Source organism: Temnothorax longispinosus, chromosome 7, assembly GCF_030848805.1.
Source record: "Temnothorax longispinosus isolate EJ_2023e chromosome 7, Tlon_JGU_v1, whole genome shotgun sequence".
In the NCBI taxonomy this organism is placed as follows: domain Eukaryota; kingdom Metazoa; phylum Arthropoda; class Insecta; order Hymenoptera; family Formicidae; genus Temnothorax; species Temnothorax longispinosus.
This window is the reverse complement of record NC_092364.1, coordinates 17,303,548-17,325,296: the sequence shown is the minus strand read 5'-3', so window position 1 is coordinate 17,325,296 and position 21,749 is coordinate 17,303,548. Positions and strand designations below refer to the sequence as shown.

At 37.7% G+C, this 21,749-nt stretch overlaps 1 protein-coding gene across 3 annotated transcripts in view; it reads right to left on the bottom strand.

Annotated features, from left to right (window-relative positions):
- The window catches only part of LOC139816626 (uncharacterized), a 105,865-nt gene that overhangs the window by 62,581 nt on the left and 21,535 nt on the right, over positions 1 to 21,749 (bottom strand). For 2 of the 3 annotated variants that reach the window (XR_011733048.1, XM_071784254.1), the window contains exon 2: positions 17,780 to 17,946. The exons of the other annotated variant lie outside the window; for it this stretch is intronic. Coding sequence is in view for 1 of the 2 variants with exons in the window: in XM_071784254.1 (XP_071640355.1) it covers positions 17,780 to 17,946 (167 nt within the window). In the remaining variant the exon portion in view is untranslated. The remainder of the gene's footprint in view (positions 1 to 17,779; positions 17,947 to 21,749) is intronic. 3 annotated transcript variants of the gene reach the window in all.

Below are 21,749 nucleotides of genomic sequence, written 5' to 3'. Positions count from 1 at the left end.
TTTAATGTGTTTTCGTAATATCGGTTACGTTATCAAACAACTCACGAAATTAAATCAGTATAAATATATTTAAGATTTAGAAACTTTTTGTAAAAAAAATTGCAGAGCTTTGCAACCTGTTATTTAAATTACTGTCATTTAATTATTTCCTTCTACTTCTCAGCGTCGAATATTTCTGCAATCCTTTCCACATTGTGTGAATACGTATCGATCGTACTGTATTAACTTGAACGATAAATCTCTCAGGTAGCGCTATTATTGTAATATAAAGGAATCCGACACGAGAGAAGGGATTCATATTCATATTCTTCTCTCTGTCTTCCGCCGTGTTCTACAACGGCGCTCTGTGTGTATACCTGCAGAGTATCGCGTATGATAATGGATTTCCCTGGTTGGAGCACCGCGGCGAGCCGCCTCTTGCGTATTATAAGTGCCATCGAACATGACGTCCTGAAGAAGCCTGGACATCGGTTCGTTCGCATTTCAAAGACGTAGGCATATAATGCCCAAGAGATAAGCAAATAACGACCCAGTTACTAAATCGTTAAAATTTCTTGCGCACGTGAAAAATACAACCGAGTTCAGTACTTACTTCGTTCGTGCAAAATACGTTTCGTTTCTAATTGCGAAGTCATATTTATTTAATTTACTTCCATTCGTGATTGAGGCAATAAATTTTGCGCATGGTTCGCGAATACCAAAGTCCTCGTTTTTTTAAATTTATTTCCGTTATCGTTCAATCCGCATGACAAATGGAATCCGCATTATGATAAATAATAGAATCATCGATCTTTCGGTATAATTCTTTGTGTAAAAGATATAAAACTACTCCTTCGACTACTCCGGAGAAAATTTGTCCATATCGCGGTTATGTGATCGATTGCGATCGATGAACTCGCAAGAGTTCTGCTATGCAAATCAATCGATGACACGCGATAAGAATGAAAGATCTCACGATGGATTCGAAAACTCGCTCGCATCTTTGCGAAATTGCCTCGTTGCAATCATGTCCTTGCATCACGTCACGGTATGTGTGTCACGGAAGACTTCGCTAGCGAATCAACATTCCTGACATTACCCCTAATCTGACCCTAAAACTGATTTTTAGATTTGAAAATCGAAATCGAAATATTGCAGCGACTTTGATAATAATTTTCAAACACTAGTACTACCAATACATAAAGTTGACGCTGAATGTTCTGATATCCAAGTAAGATAGGTTTATAATAATTTAATTTCGGTAATGTGTAAAAACTTTGCAAGAAATGTTCAATAAAATTGGAAAATTCTGTTATAAAAGTATCAATCAATACCTGACATCAAATCATTTGTGGATTTCAGTTTTAACATCCATAATTGTAGTTTTAATATCCTTAGAAGAAATTCATAGCTTATTAAAGTTTGCTTCAACGAGCCTTCAGTGGCTCTGAAATCTTGTTTGTCACGATGTCAAATTATCCTTGCAAAAATTAATATGATTTCCTTTGTATAGAGGCGGATTTAAGGCGAAAGTGTAATTTGTGTAACGCTGCTTACAATTAGACGCATTTGCTTCTAATTTTCCCTCGAAAGACTTTAATTACACTGTCGTTTTCCTCACTAAGGTCTTTAAGCCTTCGACGTCCTCCGAGTTAATTGTCACGCGTGAGACGCTGAGCGTTATTATTGTGGAGCACAAAGAGTGAGAGGCATACACGCGCGCATCGACCTCCCGCTCGGGATCACGTCATAGTAGAGTAGTAGGACATTTCGTGGCTAAGTGCTGCAACAAGTTTCTAGATTACTAACCTGGGTTAACAAAAGGGGGAAGGCGCGTAGGTGACTAGCTAGTTTATGTTATTTACGTGACGGTAGACGTATCTACAATGGAATCTCGAACAATGTGGCGTAACGCACAATTGTGGTGTATTCTTTTTCAATTAAATCTTATTCACAACAACAGATCTACAGAATTACAAAAAAAAGAGTGATAATGGCTTCTCATTATTATATCTTGTCTTGATTAAACACGACTTAATAACGGGATAAACAGAGACAATTAATTAGTTAATGATTCTAGAGATGCTCAATAATTAATTCACACGAAAACAAGATTTCCTTCTCATATGTTTTAATTAATCTATTTTCTATAATTTTACGTATAATGTAATAAACCGGTCTCCAAGAGGGCTTACGTCTTTTCGGTCTTGAGGCGTAATTTTGGAAGCAGCTGTACCACTGCTATCGTTCTGTTATTGCAGAGAAATTGATATAACCCTACCCACACCAGGCCCTTCGCGTACATGTAACCAAGTCCCGCCTGCGTCTGGCCTGATATCGCGGGCGCGAGAGGAAGAGAGAGAAAGCGAGCGAGAGCGGGAAGAGAGCGGTAGGGACAGAGACTAACTGCCCATAATGCCAGAACGAAACAGGACAGAAACCTTCTACAAGATCCGAGCTGGAAAGATAGACCCGCGCGAGGAGGACGCGAGATGGGAATCGGAGAGAGATGCAGAGACGCGCCCATAAGATGAGATTACGAGGGACACGAATGATCCGTAGGATCGAGGGAGACGCACCGCTGGCGAGATCGGTGCGAGGAGCGAGAGAAATGAAAACGTACACTTGAACGAAGACTGAAGATCCTGCGAGGCGATGGTGAGAGTCGGAGGGAACAAGGGAGACTCCGAAGACGAGAAAGATGAAGAGAGAGAGAAAAAGAGAGAAGGCGAAGACGATAAGAAGGGAGAGGAGGAAGTGACTGATTGAAGGAGTGGAGGAAAGTCTGGTTCGAGCGAAAGAAGGACCGAACGGTCGAGACGAGGAGGGAAAAGTGCCTCGAGCCTTGAAGCATCTCAGGGGAGATTTTTTATCCCTTCAAGGTCAGACCTTCAATATGGCTGCCGTTGGACCACGACTCTGGGGATAAGAAAGAGAGAGAGCGAGAGATAGACCGGGAGAAGTTAGGAGTGTCGGACGGCTTAAGAGGACCGTAAACACCTTGGCCGCCCGGTATCAACCTGGTGATACCAGCTTCAAAATGCTCGGCCGGTTCTCCTCGTGGTCGTTTCTCGTCGCCGAGGAGGATACGTCTGGTGTGTCGAGAGCGACGCTAATTAAGCGGAATCGCGAGCGAGTCGTCTCGCGGTCACGAACGCAACAAGTGCGCACCGTAAAGTCGAGATTCTTGTGTAATAATAGAAACTTAGATTCTACCGTGTCAGGGGAAGAGCTTGTGACTTTATTAACTGTCGAAAATCGAATCGAGATGTAATCATTTGCCAAACATAGTAAAACGTTGCTATAGTATGCAATTTAAAAAGATATTTGTATAAAACTATAATATTGACTTCTTCTATAAATCAAATATTATTTCTAAGTACATTAAAACTCGAGATGTAATCTGTTACATGAAATAATGAATTATAAAAGCATTTCGTGCAGAGCTATTTTAAATACAAATTACACATTTTACTATAAATTTCTCACAAAAGTTATAATTTCTTATTTAACATATAATAAAATATTTTATAAATTCTTTTTATATAAACATCGTACACAAAATATAAATATACTTCGAACCCTATTTTCTTCCATAGAATACGCAACAGTAACAGACAACACAATTCCAAGCTAACAGGGAAAAAAGAAATAAGTAATTTACGTTTACGATGATATATATATAGTACGTAGTCTTTTCAATAAAAAAATGACAATGATAATAAATAATAATGAGTTATAAAGATAATCATTTCTCTATGACGTCAAGCGTCGAAAGTCGTCAGACTTAATAAATCACGGCGTCTTGCGTGCTAGCGTTGCGACTTCTTTCTACTATGTACGTACGTCATCGCGAGTATCAGACAGTCGAGACCAAGAAGATTGCGCCTTGTTATGATTTAACCCACTTCTCGAAGGTCAAGACGAAATTAGAAACTCCTACGATTCGCTTCCGACTTTCATTCGGGCGATCGCGAGCAGAAATACATATACATATTTGAGATGTGTGGAGAAAGTACCCTTCTTGGGACTCTGTTGAGAGACGTGACGGTTTTGGAGAGAAAGCTGCACGTCGGGGAGAAAAAGAAATATCAAATGCACGCTGGTCGCATAAAAATGAAAATTAATATTTAAAGTAATCAAGCAATGTAGACATCTACTGTCTCATTCTCAATTTTAAGTTAGGAAATTTTTTTTCGATTTTAAGAAATAAATATGAGAGAAAAGGGGAAAAGGGATGAGTATGCATGACTCTCCGTGTAGGATTGGAATACGAATAAGCGACACGGGTGACACCGACGCCCAAGAAGCGGACCGGTTCCTTGTCTGATCTCCGTTCCTGTAATCTTCCGTAGGAGGGACGCACAATTTGGAAATTGTAAAATAAATCCTGAAGGTTCCCAAGTTCAAGCCACTATCCTGCGCGACGCGTAGTATCGCCGGCGGAAAAAAGGGTCGCTGAACAAAAAAAAATATATTGCTTTACGATGCTGCGGTAGCATTCCTCGATCGAACCCTTCCTTGAGTACTCTTTTTGTAAGACGGTAACTTTCTACAGATTTTATAAAAAGCATCGAAATTACTTCAGGCAACCCTGTATAGAATATATTGGATATATATTTTAGTAACGCGCTCTTTCTCAGCGAATAATCTAACACTAAAAGTATATTTCTAAATTATAAACAATAAAATTTTAAGAATTCTGACAAATTAAATTTTACATTTGAAAATAGGCAAAATATTATTCTTCGATTAATTTCAATTAAATTTTCTATACAAGTAATATAAAAATATCTAACAACAAAAGATATCTGCAAAGTGTCGAAATATTAATGTTTTTGTTAAATCTTTGTCGATTTACTTTTCGAGCGCTTTATTGAAAGTGAGACATGGGAATGATAGCTATCCAAAATATAAGAGCAAATATGCAAAATATTTATGTTTAAGAAATGAGATCAGCGATAAACCTCGTGATATCTATTTTTCGCGGAGGTACAGAGATTAATTCGTCGTTGTTTACAAAACTATACGTTATATGAAGCGAGACACGATAAGCGCAGCTAATAGTCTTCCTCGAGAATGTAACTCCGGTTGCATTAGCACCGTTAGAATTAGCACAAAACGCGACGATTTATCGGCGCTTTTATTTTTTTTTATTTTATCGCGCAAACGCTGCAATATTTCTTTTTAACGTTTTCACATCTCGATCGATAACGTCTTGCGCTGCTAATCTATCGTTGGCCGTTAATGGCCGCGTAAATAATCGAGTTAACGAGACGAACGCGAGTTTGCCGACGAAAGTCACGCAAGTTGTAATCGATTGTTACGTAAAAGACGAGATAAAATAATGAGAACACGGTAAACCTCGCGTTTCAGTCCAACTAGGAAAATTACCCGTTAATTTTAGCTACACTGAGAAAAAAATTTTGTAGATCCAAGAAAATATTTCTTTGAATAGTCCTAATAACATATTTACTTAATATAATCACATATTTATTTAGAATTATATATATTTACTTAAATTAAAGTTTTTTTCTCAGTGTATTTATTATTATTTATTAGTATTAAACAAAATTTTTTTCTCAGTGTATTTATTATCCAATCGAGCAAACCGAAAATCTCGAGAAATTATCTTACATGAAAACATTCAATGGGCATAATTTTTCCACGAAGGAAAAATGAGGAAATTTTCCATATAAATTCATAACTAGAAGTTAGGTATCTATGTGAAGGTATCTACGTCGAAAATATGTTTAAAGAAGAGAAATATCTCTATTTTCAACACTAGATAACTCATAATAAGATTATTTTCACGCGCGAACATGTTCTTGTGTAAGACGATTACACTGCGAAAGTAATATCTTAGAAAAATTATCAACAACTCACTCTGTCACGGATTCAACAGGCATAATATTGTACATTCACTTCAGAAATATCTTCAAATGTAACAACATTACAATCAACACTGATCTTCTTTAATTTGTATCAAATTAATTACATTATCCGCTATAATTTATTGGTAAATTTATTGATAAATTCTTTTAAAGGTTTTTAAAAACTTGCTCTGACATTTAAGAGATAATTTGAAAGGCTTCTTTTGATTTGAAAACAAGATCTTATTTATTTCACATCAATTGAATGCACATATGTGAGACAGTTATACGTCGCTAATTTATACTGCAATAATACTTTCGATTAAAGTAATTGTCCTTTGCATTAGCCATAGGTATGAGATCAAATTTGACAGTCCGTGTTTGTAGTTTGTATTGCGACACGCCCGACATGTACGTGAGCACCCACTAAGAAGGTGTTCTCGTCCCGCTGGGGTCGCCATGCTTATTCGGTGGGGACGCACGTCGTCGGTCGGGGCATTCACAAGTTTCATAATGCAGGTCGGTCGCGTCGATTCTACCGGCTGGATAAATAAATATATAGACGAGACGGTCGGGCACACAGGTGTCTCATAGAAAACAGAAAAAGGAAACGGGAGAATGTTATGCGCGTCACCAATGACATGCAAGCATCTCCAAATGGGTCTGGCGAGGGACTGGGAGCTCGCAGCACGATCCTTCTTCTTATAAGAAGACCTGAAAACCCTAAGGTTCCCTACGCGGCATATTCCGTTGCATCCCTTTTCTCATTTCCCCTACCATCTTATTCGATTGCACACTCCCGCATACGTTTCCGCAAAGAAATGAGTTCTCGACACGTTTAATACCGTGAAAAATGTATATGACATAGGGAATAAAAGAAAGTTCTATTCCTGGAACTGGCATCCCCCTGGAGAATTACAAAGTTAACACTTCAAATAAGCTATTAAATACATAATAACGTGAGTATGTGATAAGACATTGCGTTAAAAAAAGCAATAAATACAAGAAAACCAATTTTAATAATAAATATTATTATCATTTTTGTTAATGTTGATCTAAATTTGGATATTTAAATTCTTAAAAAATAAAAATTAAAGATAATTTACGTATGTATTTTTATTGTATATCTAAAATCATTTAAGAAATAAATAGGTCAACATGTACAGTTCAATAGTGTAAATTGCATTGTTATAGATCACTTTACTCAATAGATAGATAGACAGACCCTCATTTCACGATTATGTTACAAAGCCATCAATTGATTAGATCAAGAAATTCGATCGGCCGTAGAACGCATTAGACGTTTGAAGCGATTTCCTCGATCAAAATCACTCGTTTTTATCGTGATACTTTACTCCAGCCACCTACATGCAGGGATGAAAGCCGCAGGTGCTGCGGTCTTAGCTAACCCCTCACATCCAACCAATGGCGTGGCCATTACTAAAGGACCATGGTATTTCTATGGCAACGCGATTGATGACGGTCCGCGCATATAAAATCAAATGGAAGGAAAATGATAAAAGAACCCCTCCTATCCCTTTTTTCCATATAATCAGTTTAATCTCAAGCAGCGAAGTAACGGTTAAGATAGCGTTTTAATCAACGTATAATAATATTGAAATATCTTTCAAAACATAAAATCATAAAAAACACTTTTACTAATGCTATGATAATTAATAATTTAATAAGGTTAATATTGCATAATTAAATTACTTGTTGCAAGATTGTAATAAGAAAATGAAGAAATAATAATAAGTGCGCTGATTTATATCTAAAAATTTATAATTATTTATTTAATAGTACACTATATGCAAGCATATTAAATTTTATAAATACTACGTGTTTTAAAAAATACATGCAAAATTTACTTCTATACTGCTTGCGCAAGATTTTTAAATTGGAAATATCCCCTGCCTAGATTGTACATAAATATTGTACCTAAAATCATACTTCAGCCTGCTCTCCGAGGCAAGTTTATTTTCGTGCAAACATTTATTTCGGTCGCGGACTTTGTCGCAAAGGGATCTATTTCAAAGCATGTCTACGCCCTTGCGAACGTCTTAAGCATCTTAGGGATGCGACGCACATGTACGCATACCGACCGGACAATTATTGGCCGGCTAGTCTCGCTATGCATCCCTTTCATCCACCTGCAATTCTTATCGCAATTACATATTTTTAATCAGAATAAAAAGTAATCGCGCAACACGTACGTTTTTCTACGACTCGATTTTTCCGACGAAATAGCGCTCAATTATGAATCTCTTACACCACGAAGCAGACCGGTCTAAAGAATTCCATGTCATAAAAGTCTTTCCCACGACCACAACGTTCATCCAACGCTCTTTGGATGGCTCACGGTGCCTATGGGGGTGCGCAGGTCTGTTTTCACATGTGGTTCACGCAAAAAAGTACCCTTAGGCGTTTTACGCCTAACGACGAAGGCCGTTATGAGGTCACGGATCTACGTATCACTTATTAAGCATTTATGACTAAATTTCGTGTTCCCAAACAACAAATTTTAGAAAAAGAGAGAGAGAGAAAGAGAGAGAAAGAAATCTTTTCTGTCCAGATAAAATCCTTCTGGAGTGCATACAATAATTAATTATCTATTATTCGAGAGCACTTTTAAGTTTATTAAATATATTGTATCTATATATAACTGTAACGTATAACGACCAAAGTGTAAACAATCACTCTGATTATTATATTTTCCGTAAACGCTCATCGAAGCGTCGTGCGATAAAAAGTATTCCCGATGAAATTAAATTACCGCGAACGCGGAGGTATAGTTAACCTCACCGGCGAATTATCGCTTCATCCTCCTCTAATAATGATATTAATTTCCCGGCAATTCTTCCTCGATCATTACACCCTTGACGTCCGCAAAACCAACCGGCGATTTATTTAGTCCGAAAATTGCTACTAGGCAACGGCGAAGAGAGCGAGATCGTTATCCCGTTTCGAACTCGTGCGATCCAGACGCCACGGCGTGTCCACGATAATCTCGCGATAAAGATCTCATTACAGGAGTGCGAAATTGCGAAGAGACGGCGAACGAGATGGACGAAGGGCACAGAGAGATAATCGGCGTAAAGGTCAAGCTTCTCTCCGCGACGGGTTAAGGATATTACGTACACATTGCACTGAATACGCTTCATACATGCGTTTTACTCATCTTGCTATTTTTATCTTTACATAATTTCAATACTGTCGTAACGTAAGATTTTAATTACCATGGATAATCAGCGTGACGTTATGGCCAACCGGAAACTGTCAGATTCTAGCTCTCTCTATTCTTCGCCAAGTTTTTGTAACCTTTAACTGCTTCACTCGCAGTTTCTAATACCGTCGTAAACCAGCTATATAATCCTGTGCACGAAAATCAGTCCATACTCGCGCATTATGCGCCAAACGACGGTAGCCGATGTGAATACATCTTACATAACGGCGTAATCTACGAGCAGCGGACATTAATTAGGCGGGCGATTTCCGGCAATCATACGGTTTTTCCCGAGCGCCGTGACGATTTCTCTTTACGGAAGTACGCTCGCAACGCGCACGTGAGGATTAGACCGGGGGGATTTCTTGCTGCGGGATCGCGGAGGCGAGCTCGTCATAAGAGGCCGCTTATTATTGCGATCGAGCCGCGCGCGACGAATCGCGGACGCGACCGACCGTTTACGGGAGGATATTGCCTGACGGAATCGATTTGGCGAGAATAGCGAATTAGACATCGTGCACCGGGCTTCGATCTGCGAAGCGCTTACATAAAGATGGAAGAACTGCATAAGGAGGAAACAAGCCTTAATTGCGGTCAATTTGTCAAAGCATAGATTGCTTTTAATTGCACGTAGCTTCCCAACAGTAAAATTAAATAGTACTCTGTTTTTATTCCTCGTACTGATAGAATCAAAAGCTATGTTACAAAGACTAAATTCGAAACAAAAATTTTTTATTCATTATTTTATGAATAAATTGTAACTCCAAAAACTTTTGATTAATTATAATTAAACAATTTATCTTTATATAGTACCTTACGTTAATCAGGCTGTTCGAATAAATATAAATATAGTAATTTAATAATGATATAATTAATAAGATTTTCAATAGAAACAGGATGTTTTTCAGATTCTTTTATATTTGTGTGGCGTCTAACAAGATATTTTCGTTCACGATATATTTGTTACCAAGCGAGCATGATAAGCCGCTTGATAAGTCGCTCTAATTAACGAATCCATTCTTTTCTTTCCATTACTCGCGTACATATGTGTCATCGATAGATTTATCGCGCAGGTATGGTCTGCGCGATGTGTCAGTATATGGTTTAAGCGATATATTCCGTATTCCATCATACATATGTAACGTCGAGTTAACCTACATAACCCAGCGCATAGCTTTGTATAAAACTGCTGATTTTTTTTCCACTCCGAATTGGATGTGCGTATTTGACTTTTTAAACGGCGAAAGTATGCATTGACGATTCTCCGCCTCTTCTCGTGATTCGTTAAAAAAAAGATGCTGTTCTGCGACAATGCGTCCGCGGTGATCGATACGAGGAATAATTCGGTCGTTGTTTGCTTCAGAAACCGACGCGGTGGCTCGTCGAGCAGCGGAATTCCAATTTGTCATTAAAGTCAATGAAGGGGAGCACGTATTGTAACGCGACACGCACACTGTACACATGAGGCAAAACTAAAAATGCACCTCAAACATCGTATCGTAAACATCTTACAGTAGAATACCTATGAAATGAAAAGCTCAGACCCACTTCGTCAAAAGAATGCAAAAGAATGAAAACTATTGAGTTTGCTAATTCATGCACTTTAGCTATCATGAGTAATTAACAATATCAGTCATTGATGCTAAAGTCTGTCGACAGATTATCCAGTTTTCAAAAGAAAAATTATAAACACAGCACGCTGAAAAATATTCAATTTTATCAGTTTTATCACAATATATAAAGTACATTACATTATCGTATGTAAATAAATGTCATGTGCAATAAATGTAATACAATATAAATTTACTTTATCCTTTCTCTTATCCTCTGGATTCGACCAAACTGAATACGTACCGTTAAGTAAATTGCGTAAATAATGACAAAAGGAGATTCGAACTCGGGGCTTCGCGAAGGCAAGAATAGCCGAAACGATACCAGATTTCCGGGGAAAAGAGAGGAAGTGAAGGACGGTGGGAGGGACGCAGGGAAGGAAAAAAAAGAGGTCGAGAGAGGTGAACGCGCGATCGGTGCGATAGCGACCGGCCCTCTCGACTTGCATGTCGCGCAAGCACAAGGCTCGTCTGGTTCTCTACGGGCCTTTCTTCGTCGCGTGTATACGTAGAAACGCGCGAGTAGGTATCAGCAAGGCCACGGGGGTGTATTCTCGGCTATGCACCGCGGACCATAACATTTTCCAGCCGGCACCATAACGGAGCCTACCCTCTTCGTGTTTCGCGCATAAAATCCATGCCGCCCGAAGCGCGTATTCTGCCTATCGTCAGAAATCACGCCGGGACGCCGCTGTCCGTGAGTCGCTGTCATATATTCTGTCCGAGTACCGTCACAAAAGAATATACAATTCTTGCTGAAATTTATGTATTGACTACCTGACGGTTGTAAACAGGCTGAATTCAGGCATAAATAATGAATCGAAAACGAACACGACGTCGAACACGATCAATTACGTTGCCGTTGACACAATTAAAGTGTTAATGATAGTATTTTGATAAAGTTTAACGGTAAACATTGCAGCAACGTTAAATCGCATTAAGTAATAGATATTACTTAATGCTAAACTCTCCTCATGCGCGACCAGGCCACGTCAATGTTACGGAATGCATAGTTTTCAGCAAGAAATCGCGAGATTTAACGCTATTACAGCCATGAACATCGGGATGGAAATATAATCAAAACGCCTGCGGGACGAATGAACGGCAAAGAACTGAAAGCTTAAAATATTGTACACAATGTGACCGGGATAAATCGCGTGTACGCCCGTCCGTAAAATCTTTAATCGGCTGCTAAGCGTAGCGGGATCTAATACACCTCACACACTGCGCTATTATAATATTGTAATAGTGGCAGTGGAAGATGACGAGGTAATGTAGGCATGAACGCGGGTAAATATACCTTCTGATCGTGAGCGTGCTCACGTTCACGTTCACGCTCACGCTCTCGCTCGTTCCGTTGTTGCAGGCAGCATGCGATGAAAAAAAAAATCGTAAAGGTCTGAGAAACAATTTATGTTAATGAAGGCCTCCTTTTCACCATGCGTCATTAGGTAGAACGGCGATTAACGTCGCAAGTTTAGGTCAATGTTACAGCGGCGAGCGCGAATGCTTTTTCTTCACAAAGCGCTCCGTCTTACTCGCTTCGTTCAAATTAAACGATACTCGTCGATTCGCGCAACTCATCCCCGAATCTCGCAAATAATGCCACCGTATCATTTCGAAATATCCGAAATCTATATATGCAGCCGCTTTTTCAACGAACTAAATGTCGCACGGGAGATAATGTACAAAAATCACGCAAATGTGCTGTACATATCGATGTTATCATTATAAAATTGATAGAAATTGGGTGACACATAAATTTTTTAGAAATTAACACAATACTTTTCAATAATTTTACCATCACTAATAGATGCAATTAAATAATTAATTCAACTTTAAGGTAACTTTTTAATTTCTAAGAATGGTTTCTCAAAAGGGAGAAACTATATATATATTCGGGTATCTGTATATAATGGAAAATTTACGAATTGCTGCAAGACGATATCTGGTAAAGCCGATAAGACACGCCGAAACGCGATGAAGAAACGAAGAAAAAGAAGTCGTATAACAAGCCTTTAAGACCGCACACTCTCGCTACGTAAGCCCCCACCGGATATAAACAGAGGCAAAACTATCTTGGCGAGTGACTTTCACCTGATTGACTTTCCCTTTCTCTCTACGGCGCGAGCGGAGGTAATTGGACGCGCGGCTGACTGGCTGGCTCTTTCTGGCATCGGAAGAATCTGCTGTGGCCCACTTCCGGATCGAGCGCGGCCATCTCTGATCGCTTAACTGTTTACATTCACGAGCTCGCGAGTGATCCGCGAGTTTGGAGTTCGATAATTGATATTGGAAAGCCTCACCACGTGTACGTGTCTGTGCATCAAATGTCCAAAAGACGTTATCTCCTAACGTTCAATAAACATGTGTCTGCAAACGATCCTTTATTCGTTTATTTTTAGTAATTATTCGAGAGGTCTATCATTACAAGTCCGATAATAGCTACTCTGCGGTACTATCGTAAAATTATACAACGTTTAAGATATTTCCAAACTTTTTTGAAATATAAAAATTAAAAAACAACTTGTTTTTATTTAAAAACTGACATATCTGAGATTTTCTGTTAATTTTATTGATATACGTTAAATCCCTAGGTTGCATTGAGATCAGATAAAACATTTGTCATTAAATAGATAAGATAACGTTAGATAAAACTCAGTCACAACGATCTTGTAGAAAGAATAACCTTTATTGCTTAACTCCGTTATTCATTGATAATGTCTCCTTTTTATTCTCCTAGAGGTGAATAATTTCTTGCGTAATATTTTATGTATTTTTTTTCCTAGACCCTCAACTCTTGAAGAATTCTAGATAAATCTCGTGATATGAACTCTCTACCCGAGTAATATAGAAGATGATTAAAGACGTATAATAACATCCAGTATCATGATTTATCAGAAAAGACCGTGTTTCGGACGGAAATGATACGGTAAAATTTATCGAAAAGCTACAAAATTTGATGGATTATGATAAGTACAATTTCGTTATACAGATATGATAAGAAATCTATATCTTTTGTAAAGATATTTTTTCCTCCATAATTTCTTCTTCGAAACTATTAAAACAAAAACCTATTCAACACAAAAATAATTGTTCGTAACTTTTCTAAAATAATTTAAAAACTGTAGAAACAAAAAGAATAGGCAAGGTTAAAGGAATTCTTATCTCGTAAATACATCGTACATCGCCGCTGGAAACGCGCGTCGATAAATAGCACAAGCCAGGTATTACAATGTACTAAAAACCGGTTTAATATGTATTCATTAACGCTAGAGTTAATAATAACATAAATCTTAATTAATAGTTGTGTCCAGCCACGTAATATGTTCATCTCTTGTGATGAAAGACGCATTAAAATATAATAATATATTTTTGCATCAGTAATCGAATTTATATTCATTTAACGATTATTCTAAGCTGTAAAAGCTGTAAGAAATAATCGTAATGCAGTGATGTAAGAAGTGTATGTTGTAATTTGCAAGTAAAATTATAATTTTGCAAATTTATTATTAATATAGAATAAAAACAGATAAATTAATTTAATTTTATCATTAATATAAAATAAAAATTTGAGAATTATATAAAATTTTGTGCATTTAAAATTGCAAATATAACTTTTCCAAAAATATTCTACCAAAAGAGCATCGAAGGACAGGTTGCGAATAGGGACGGTTCGAAGTGCTAGTATTGGATCACGTTAATTATTAATACAAAGGGCTTAAGCCAGTCACTCTTATAGACTATTTTAATACGTGAGGTCTGTTTTCGCCTTTGCCTTTTAACCATTTCCGCCCCCGAATTAGAAGCGCCAATAAACGCGGAGTCCAATAAAGGCTCCGTTGTTTGATCAAGTGCACACCAGATCGTCTCTCTCCATCTAACTTTCTGTACCCGTCTTTTGCTTTCTCTCTTTCTCGTGTAGCAATATACCAGGCGAGAGTCTCGGAACACTGAGAGCACAACCGTGAAAAAAACGACAATTCGAGATGGTTAAACATGAGCTGTCCCGCGAACGTTGCAAGTGCTAATGAATGATGCGGAGTGCTACATCATGCAACGGGTTCTTTCAGAGGGAGCGGAGACGAACTTGAAGTTTGTGAAGGGAAAAAAGCATGGAGTGGGGAAGGGGGGGAAAGAACCGATAAGTCGGGAAAGAAGGATGTGGGAGGGTCTTATGTTAATTTATACCTAAAACCATTTGGTTGTGGAGGGTATTAATACTCGAACGTGGACTTTGTACCGACTGCTATACTATCCGCTTTCCATTCTACAATGCTTTATTAAATTAAATTGTATCAGTTCATCATAAAATATGTGTCATATCTTTAAATGTTTAAAACCATATTTAGTAGTTACACTAACGCGTGCAATTCATTGTAATAAAAGTGCAAAGGTATAAAAAATTAAAAAAAACAGCAATAATATGTATGTATGTATGTATGCCTTTGTGCTCAAAGTTCAAATCAAATTGAAGTAAATCAATATTTTGAAAATTATTTGCCGGGAATGTCCGAACTGTGATAACCAACAGTGTTGGTTATCTAAATTACACGTACAAATACATAAAGAAATGTCTCAAAATTCTTTATCTAAACCTAATCGCATTTTGACTCTTAGAAATTCTGTACAAATATAATAAATAGCGTCAAAAATAGCCACATCTGCAATACCAGTTTTAAATCCAGTATTTAATTTTAATTTAATTACTTAATATTAATTTGGTTATTCGTTCAATTATTATGTTATTCGACCAATGTTAATTTCTAATTTTTATTTCTATCAAATTTTTTTGATTATCATATTCATGAGTTTTACTTGTTTTAAAACTTTCTTAAGGATATCTAATTATCACGTTGCGTCATAACGATAATCACTTCGTTAAAATGGTCCTCTCTGTAAGATGCACGCAGGTTTCACGCACAAAAGTCAATAGGCGTGACGATTCGTGCGGTGTACTGGATAGGAGGAAAACTTGCGGCTGCGTACGATTCGCGCTGCGTTTGCGTGCCGCTACGATAGGCGGTCTCTCCAAGTACGAAACCATTGTCGCCGGTAGGAAAACGAGAGAGTCACGCGTGTACATGCACGCCGCTGATATAAGTGCCGTTCGTTAGTTGCCACAGCTCAAAGTGCAATGACTTTTAGAGCCTCACACGACGCCTCACGCCAATCATTCGTTGCAACGCTATATAGGCGCCCTTCCAAACACCATCCAGGATCTAGTGATCGTCATCGTCATTGCACTTTGGCTCATTGAAGAATAATAAAGTTTCTTCGCTTTATGTTAAAATAATAATAATTTTTCCTAATACTTAACCACGAAATTATCACGAGGAAAAATTAATTTTCTGTTGATAATTCTAAATCGATTATTAATGTTGAGAATGATGGGAGAGAGAACATTTTATTGACTGCCTTGTGAAAATCGCGAACGATTGTAGTGGAAAACCAGCCACGTTGCGGATCGGTGGAATAGAATAATGGCATTTAGTCCTGGCCAACATTACTTTACTGTTGCACGCGGTCATTAACCCATTGGCATCAATGAGCGGAATAATCCGCGCTCGCGAGTCGGTCCGTGCCATCGAAACGCATTATTCTGAATGAAACAGTTTCGATTGTTGCAAACAAATTGTTTCTAATATAATTCATAATGGTCGTTCCTAATTCTCGCATAAATTAAATAGGACATATTGTGAATATATATTTTTAATTAATTTTTATAAATAAATTCCTTTCATTAATTTAGATTGTTCTTCATAATTTGTAACATCTCTATATCAAAACATGAAACGTGAAAGTTTCCTGTATCAATCGTGTCATGTCTGGAGGACATTTCGAAATTATCAAATGTACGATTGTAAGCCGAGATTCCCAGGTGCAAGAGAAATTATAGCGATTTATGCAACGCTCACGCGGTTGTCGTTAATTTAAGATTAATGCGAAATGTGAAAGTTTCGATCGGAGTGGCGCCTGGCCACGGAAATACCGGAGGATAAGAAAGTAAGAGCGTAAACCGCAGTGTAAGCACTCATATACGCACAATACGCCATTACTGACCATGGATGGCGCGCGTACGCGTGCTACGTACTACGTAAACTAAGCAAATTATGTAAAGATGTAAATTTACTATGCAAAGAATATGCTACAAAAGCAGGTAATGACAAATGTCTCGAAAAAGTGTGTCAAGCGGTGCCATTAAATTTATGCGCTTACGATGTAGATAAATGTTATTGGTTTGCCTGTCATTCTGCGTAATTCTCAATTTCCTCAATTTCCAATACTATCGTAGTATTAATGCTATGTACTGTACAACTGTTGCTATTTACTCCTCTTATCTTTATGAATAAAGTAATTTTACTAGTCATTAATTAAATTAAATTCTTTCAAAAAATAACAATATAATTGTAATCTTTTGTCAGTCTTCCTTTTACTCTTGTCGAACTTAACATTAATTGTTAAAAGCATTTTAATTATAAGAAAATATGTTAAAACTTTTACTTATTGATTAAAACTTTTTCATTTTTGCGCTTTTGCTTATTTTCAGTAATACCGTCATTGTTCGAACGCTCTGACATTTCTAAATGTATGATATTATAATTCAGATAGTTAAGTTGTGCTGTGTCAGATCACTTCTCTTTTATATCTTAACTTTCAAAAAGGAAAGTATCATAATTCAATGTTCTGCTTATTAAATAAAATATTTTTCGTATTCTCACTTATTAATTCTTCAATTTTATATATTTCTATTTCTTTACCTCCAAAAAGATGCCAACCGTGACAGACCAAGCATAAGGTGATTAAAAAAGAAAATAGAAATATATGCAAATTAAAAATAAATAAAGATATTAGCTTGGCTACTCCGACGCTGCTCCCATGTATACCCGAGAAAAATTTGCCGAGTGGGTTTCTTCGAGTGGAGCTTTACGAAGTACCGTCCACGGTGTGGGAGATGCAACCAATAACGCGCCAATAACGACAACTTTTTCGCAAAACAGTCTCTGGGGAGCTACCTTAAGCCGGTACTACATGAGCCGTCTTTCCGCTCGGTCCGGTTTAGCCGGCGTACATTTACCCGTGTCGTTACATACCTGCTTTTCTGCCTGCCGTTGCCTTGGCCTTTGCGATTCTCAGAACGATTTCTGCGCCGATCTATCGATCTGAGATCTACGCAGGTATCTGTGCACGACGTGGAGACGCCAAAGGTATCAGCCGGAGGGTTTTGCTTAAGAGGGTACTTTAGCTGAAGGCTTCTTACCTGAAAAATGAACCATATTTGGAAAATGTAAGATTGAGTGGTTCTTAAGTTGCTCGCTGACAGAATCTGCGTTAATTATAGCATGTGAATCATGTGCCATTTGTGGCCATAATAAAGAAAATCTTTGACAAGAGATGGGCGAGGCGCCGATAACATTTTCGATAACCATAAATATCATAGCTCTAATCGCGCGAATGACTCAGACGTTAGTTAAATTAATAAATCTTTTGTGATGCCTCGCACCCACGCGTATGCTATGATGTGTAATAGGCTGTAATATGATGCGGAATCAGCATTGATTAAGGCCGCGGCTAGAACGCAGCTTCTTCTCGCATCTCCTGCTCGTCCTGTGACATTTTCTTCGTGACATTTTACCTCGCGATTCTTTAATTACATAACTTGAACAAATTTTTATCTCGTGGCCACGGCTTCCCTGTATATCTCACGTTCCTCGACGCTTCTTCGACGGAGAATAGAGAAAAACGTTTATTGAGTCATTATACCATCCTGTTGAGCATGTGACATTTTCAACAGTATCGTTTTTCTCCACATTATAACACTTTACATAATCCTACGAATGTTTATGTATGCTATGTTTTCTTTTATCCGAATAATCGAGGTCGAATAATCGGGCCATTTATATTGCTTGCAAATGCATTACCCAAATATATTTAAAAATCTGAAAGTTTGAATTTTATGTTCAAGTTTTTTTCCAGATTATAACAATCGTAAAATTTTTTCTTCTACCTAAAGCATTTCGTTATTCAAAGAATGACCAAAAGAAAAGCCAAAGAAACCTTTATATTGTTTTCAAGAATCATAAAAAACAGAAGAAACTCGCTCGGACAAAGAAACCGCAGTGTAGATTCCCAATATTAAACACTGCCGTTTAAATATTTACATACCGTAAATATTTATTAAACGCGTAGTTATCCATTCTGACTCATAATTGTGACGTACGTTCGACAAGATGACGTTATCAAAAATTTGCGGTGAAAGTTCGAGTGACGTTATGCTTTCAAACGCGTCATTGTTGTCGTTACATTCACGCAGGGATGCATGTGACGTCAAAATGAGCGAATAAGCGAAGAGAAAGAACGCAACGTTTCGACGTAGTGTTTTGAAAAAAAAACCATCTGACGTCACGCCCAACAACCATCTGAGATTCAGTATAAGCTCAATATGACATTGCTAGCGTGATTCCGATGATTTGACTCATCACCAAAGCATGCGGTACAGTAACGGTGTTTTCCGATTAAATATTTGTCGTTATTATTATTATCAATTATTATTGCTTGTGAGTAACACTGTTAAACTTTTTAATCGAATCCATTTGAAGGAAAGAGTCCAACTCTAGTTTAACCAGATTTCTCGCCAGATTGCACAACGTCGAACGAAATTGAATACGACTGTTTTCTCGTTGCCTGTTTCTCTTCGCCCACTTCTTGCGCTGCCTGAGACATTACGGACGTTACAAGAGATGCGAAGTTGCAAGAAAGGTCCCCGACTACGCGCAACGTTCCTCTCTGCGCAACACATGTTACATCCGTGCGCTTTTCACGTGCTCTCCCGCAATAATATGGATACATACGCCACGCACGTGACGGATACTCGCCACTATCCGTTCCCTTTATTTTTCTCTATTCTTTATACTGTACATCCGTGAACGGAAAAATTACGACATATTCTCTCCTCGATGGTTCCCGGAACGTGCCAAAGTCGCGAAGATGTCCTCACGTCATAACGTCTTCGCGAATATATTTTGCATTTTAGATTTTGTATCTTACACTTTAGGACCGTAGGTCCGCACACGGGGAATTTTCCCTGAGGTATTTACCTGTTCTTTTACAATCCTGCAGTCAGGTAGTTTATCCTACAGTCTACTAGTTTACCTAATTCGCTTTACCTTCGACGGTCGCACTCGCTCTGTAATATCTAACAATAAGATGCATATCTTTTCGCTTACGTCATTAATGCATAACAAATCCGCATGAAGTATGCGGATACGTACGATTATTATTTCATTGCAATGACTTATAGTTACTTTCCGACTTTTACCGACCTATATTATTAAAATTTCGTAAAGAGATTCAAGCATTTAGATTATAGTCTACGCGTTTAAAATTTTGTTAAGAATTAATGTGAAATATTAATTCCCTCTTCTTAGTATTTCTATATGCAAGAATATAATATGTAGTAATATAAAATTACCTATAATTTTTGACGAGTGTTTTTATAAGATATAATCTTTTATGTTTGAATGTAAAACATAACTGTCTTTATTTTAAGTGTAAAAAAAAATGATATATCTTATAAAAAAGCGAAGTAACAATAATCACCAGGAAAAGAATTATAGAAACTTATTGCACGACTTATCGATTAATCTGAAAATTTCACGCTCAATCATACACGGCTTATAAACCTATCGCAGAAACGGGAGTGCCGAAGCTCTCTCTCTCTCTCTCTCTCTCTCTCTCTCTCTCTCTCTCTCTCTCTCTCTCTCTCTTTCTCTCTCGTTCTCACGCGCACACTTCTCACAAAGAGCCCGCATACCCCGGTCTGATATCTCTGAATATAGTTCGGCCACCATGACGGAAACTGACTCCCATTAGCCGTTATATTTAGTGGCATGAGAATCTGTTCGGGGTTGAAAACACCTCCCCATGAGATTCGACAGCTCACCCTCATAGGCCCGTATGTTACAGCGTGTACCATGACACTCCCTAATTGGACAGGAGTCAGACTCCTTTGACTGCCGCATATGGTCGATCATATCTACGATAATAAAGAGGCAATCTTATTTCGTGATTGATATATTAGTATCGTTAACTGATCATCGCATTAAGCTTCCGAGTTTTCGAAAAGGAAAAGGGAAGTCACGGTGCTCGCGACGTGTCGATTAAAACAATATTACGCTGTAAATTTGCTAGTTTCTTCAGTGGATAAAAAGACTTTGAAAATAATTGGTGCGATTAAGAATCAAGAGATATAGCTTTCCTCAATAACTCATAAATCATTCTTTTATCTGAAGTGGTCGATATGTATTTTATCGTTCATTATTTGCCTCCTCACGAAAAAGACCATTGTTCCTCCGGCAACAATTTTAATCGGCGTTTGACATTGCGCCGCTGTGAAATCAGCGGGGAGTCTCACTTCCTACTCACGCGACCTCGCGGCAACCGAACTTCCGGCTTTCCCTGCGCGAAATGTCACTTCCTTCTTCGATTAACGGCGTTGCTGGTACGTGCAAAATTCCGTAAAAACGTTTGTTCTTGCCTTACACCAGAAGCTGAGAAAAAAAAACAGCTAATTATAATTAACTCGACCAGATACGTGACATTCTTCCTAAACCGACAAGCACATTTTTTCACGTGTCTCGTTATACGCATTTCTGTAATTAAAACGTCGAAAATTATATAAATCACGCTGATAACAGAATCCAGTCGACTTAACGCGTAGCGACTACTGATATTATTAATTTTTGAAAAACATTTTCAGAAAGATTTCCTTCTCCAGTATTGGTAACTGCCAACCAAGTTGTTGCTGATTATATTATATATATACACATATTACATAACAACCGATATTATTAATTTTTGAAAAACATTTTCAAAAAGATTTCCTTCTCCAGTATTGGTAACTGCCAACCAAGTTGTTGCTGATTATATTTATATATACACATATTACATAAATTACATATAGGTAATAATTAACATATAATATACAATATGGTGTTTGCGATCCATTTACGTCGGAAAGTAATTAAAAGCAAATTCCTATACACCGCAATACTTCATTACGTA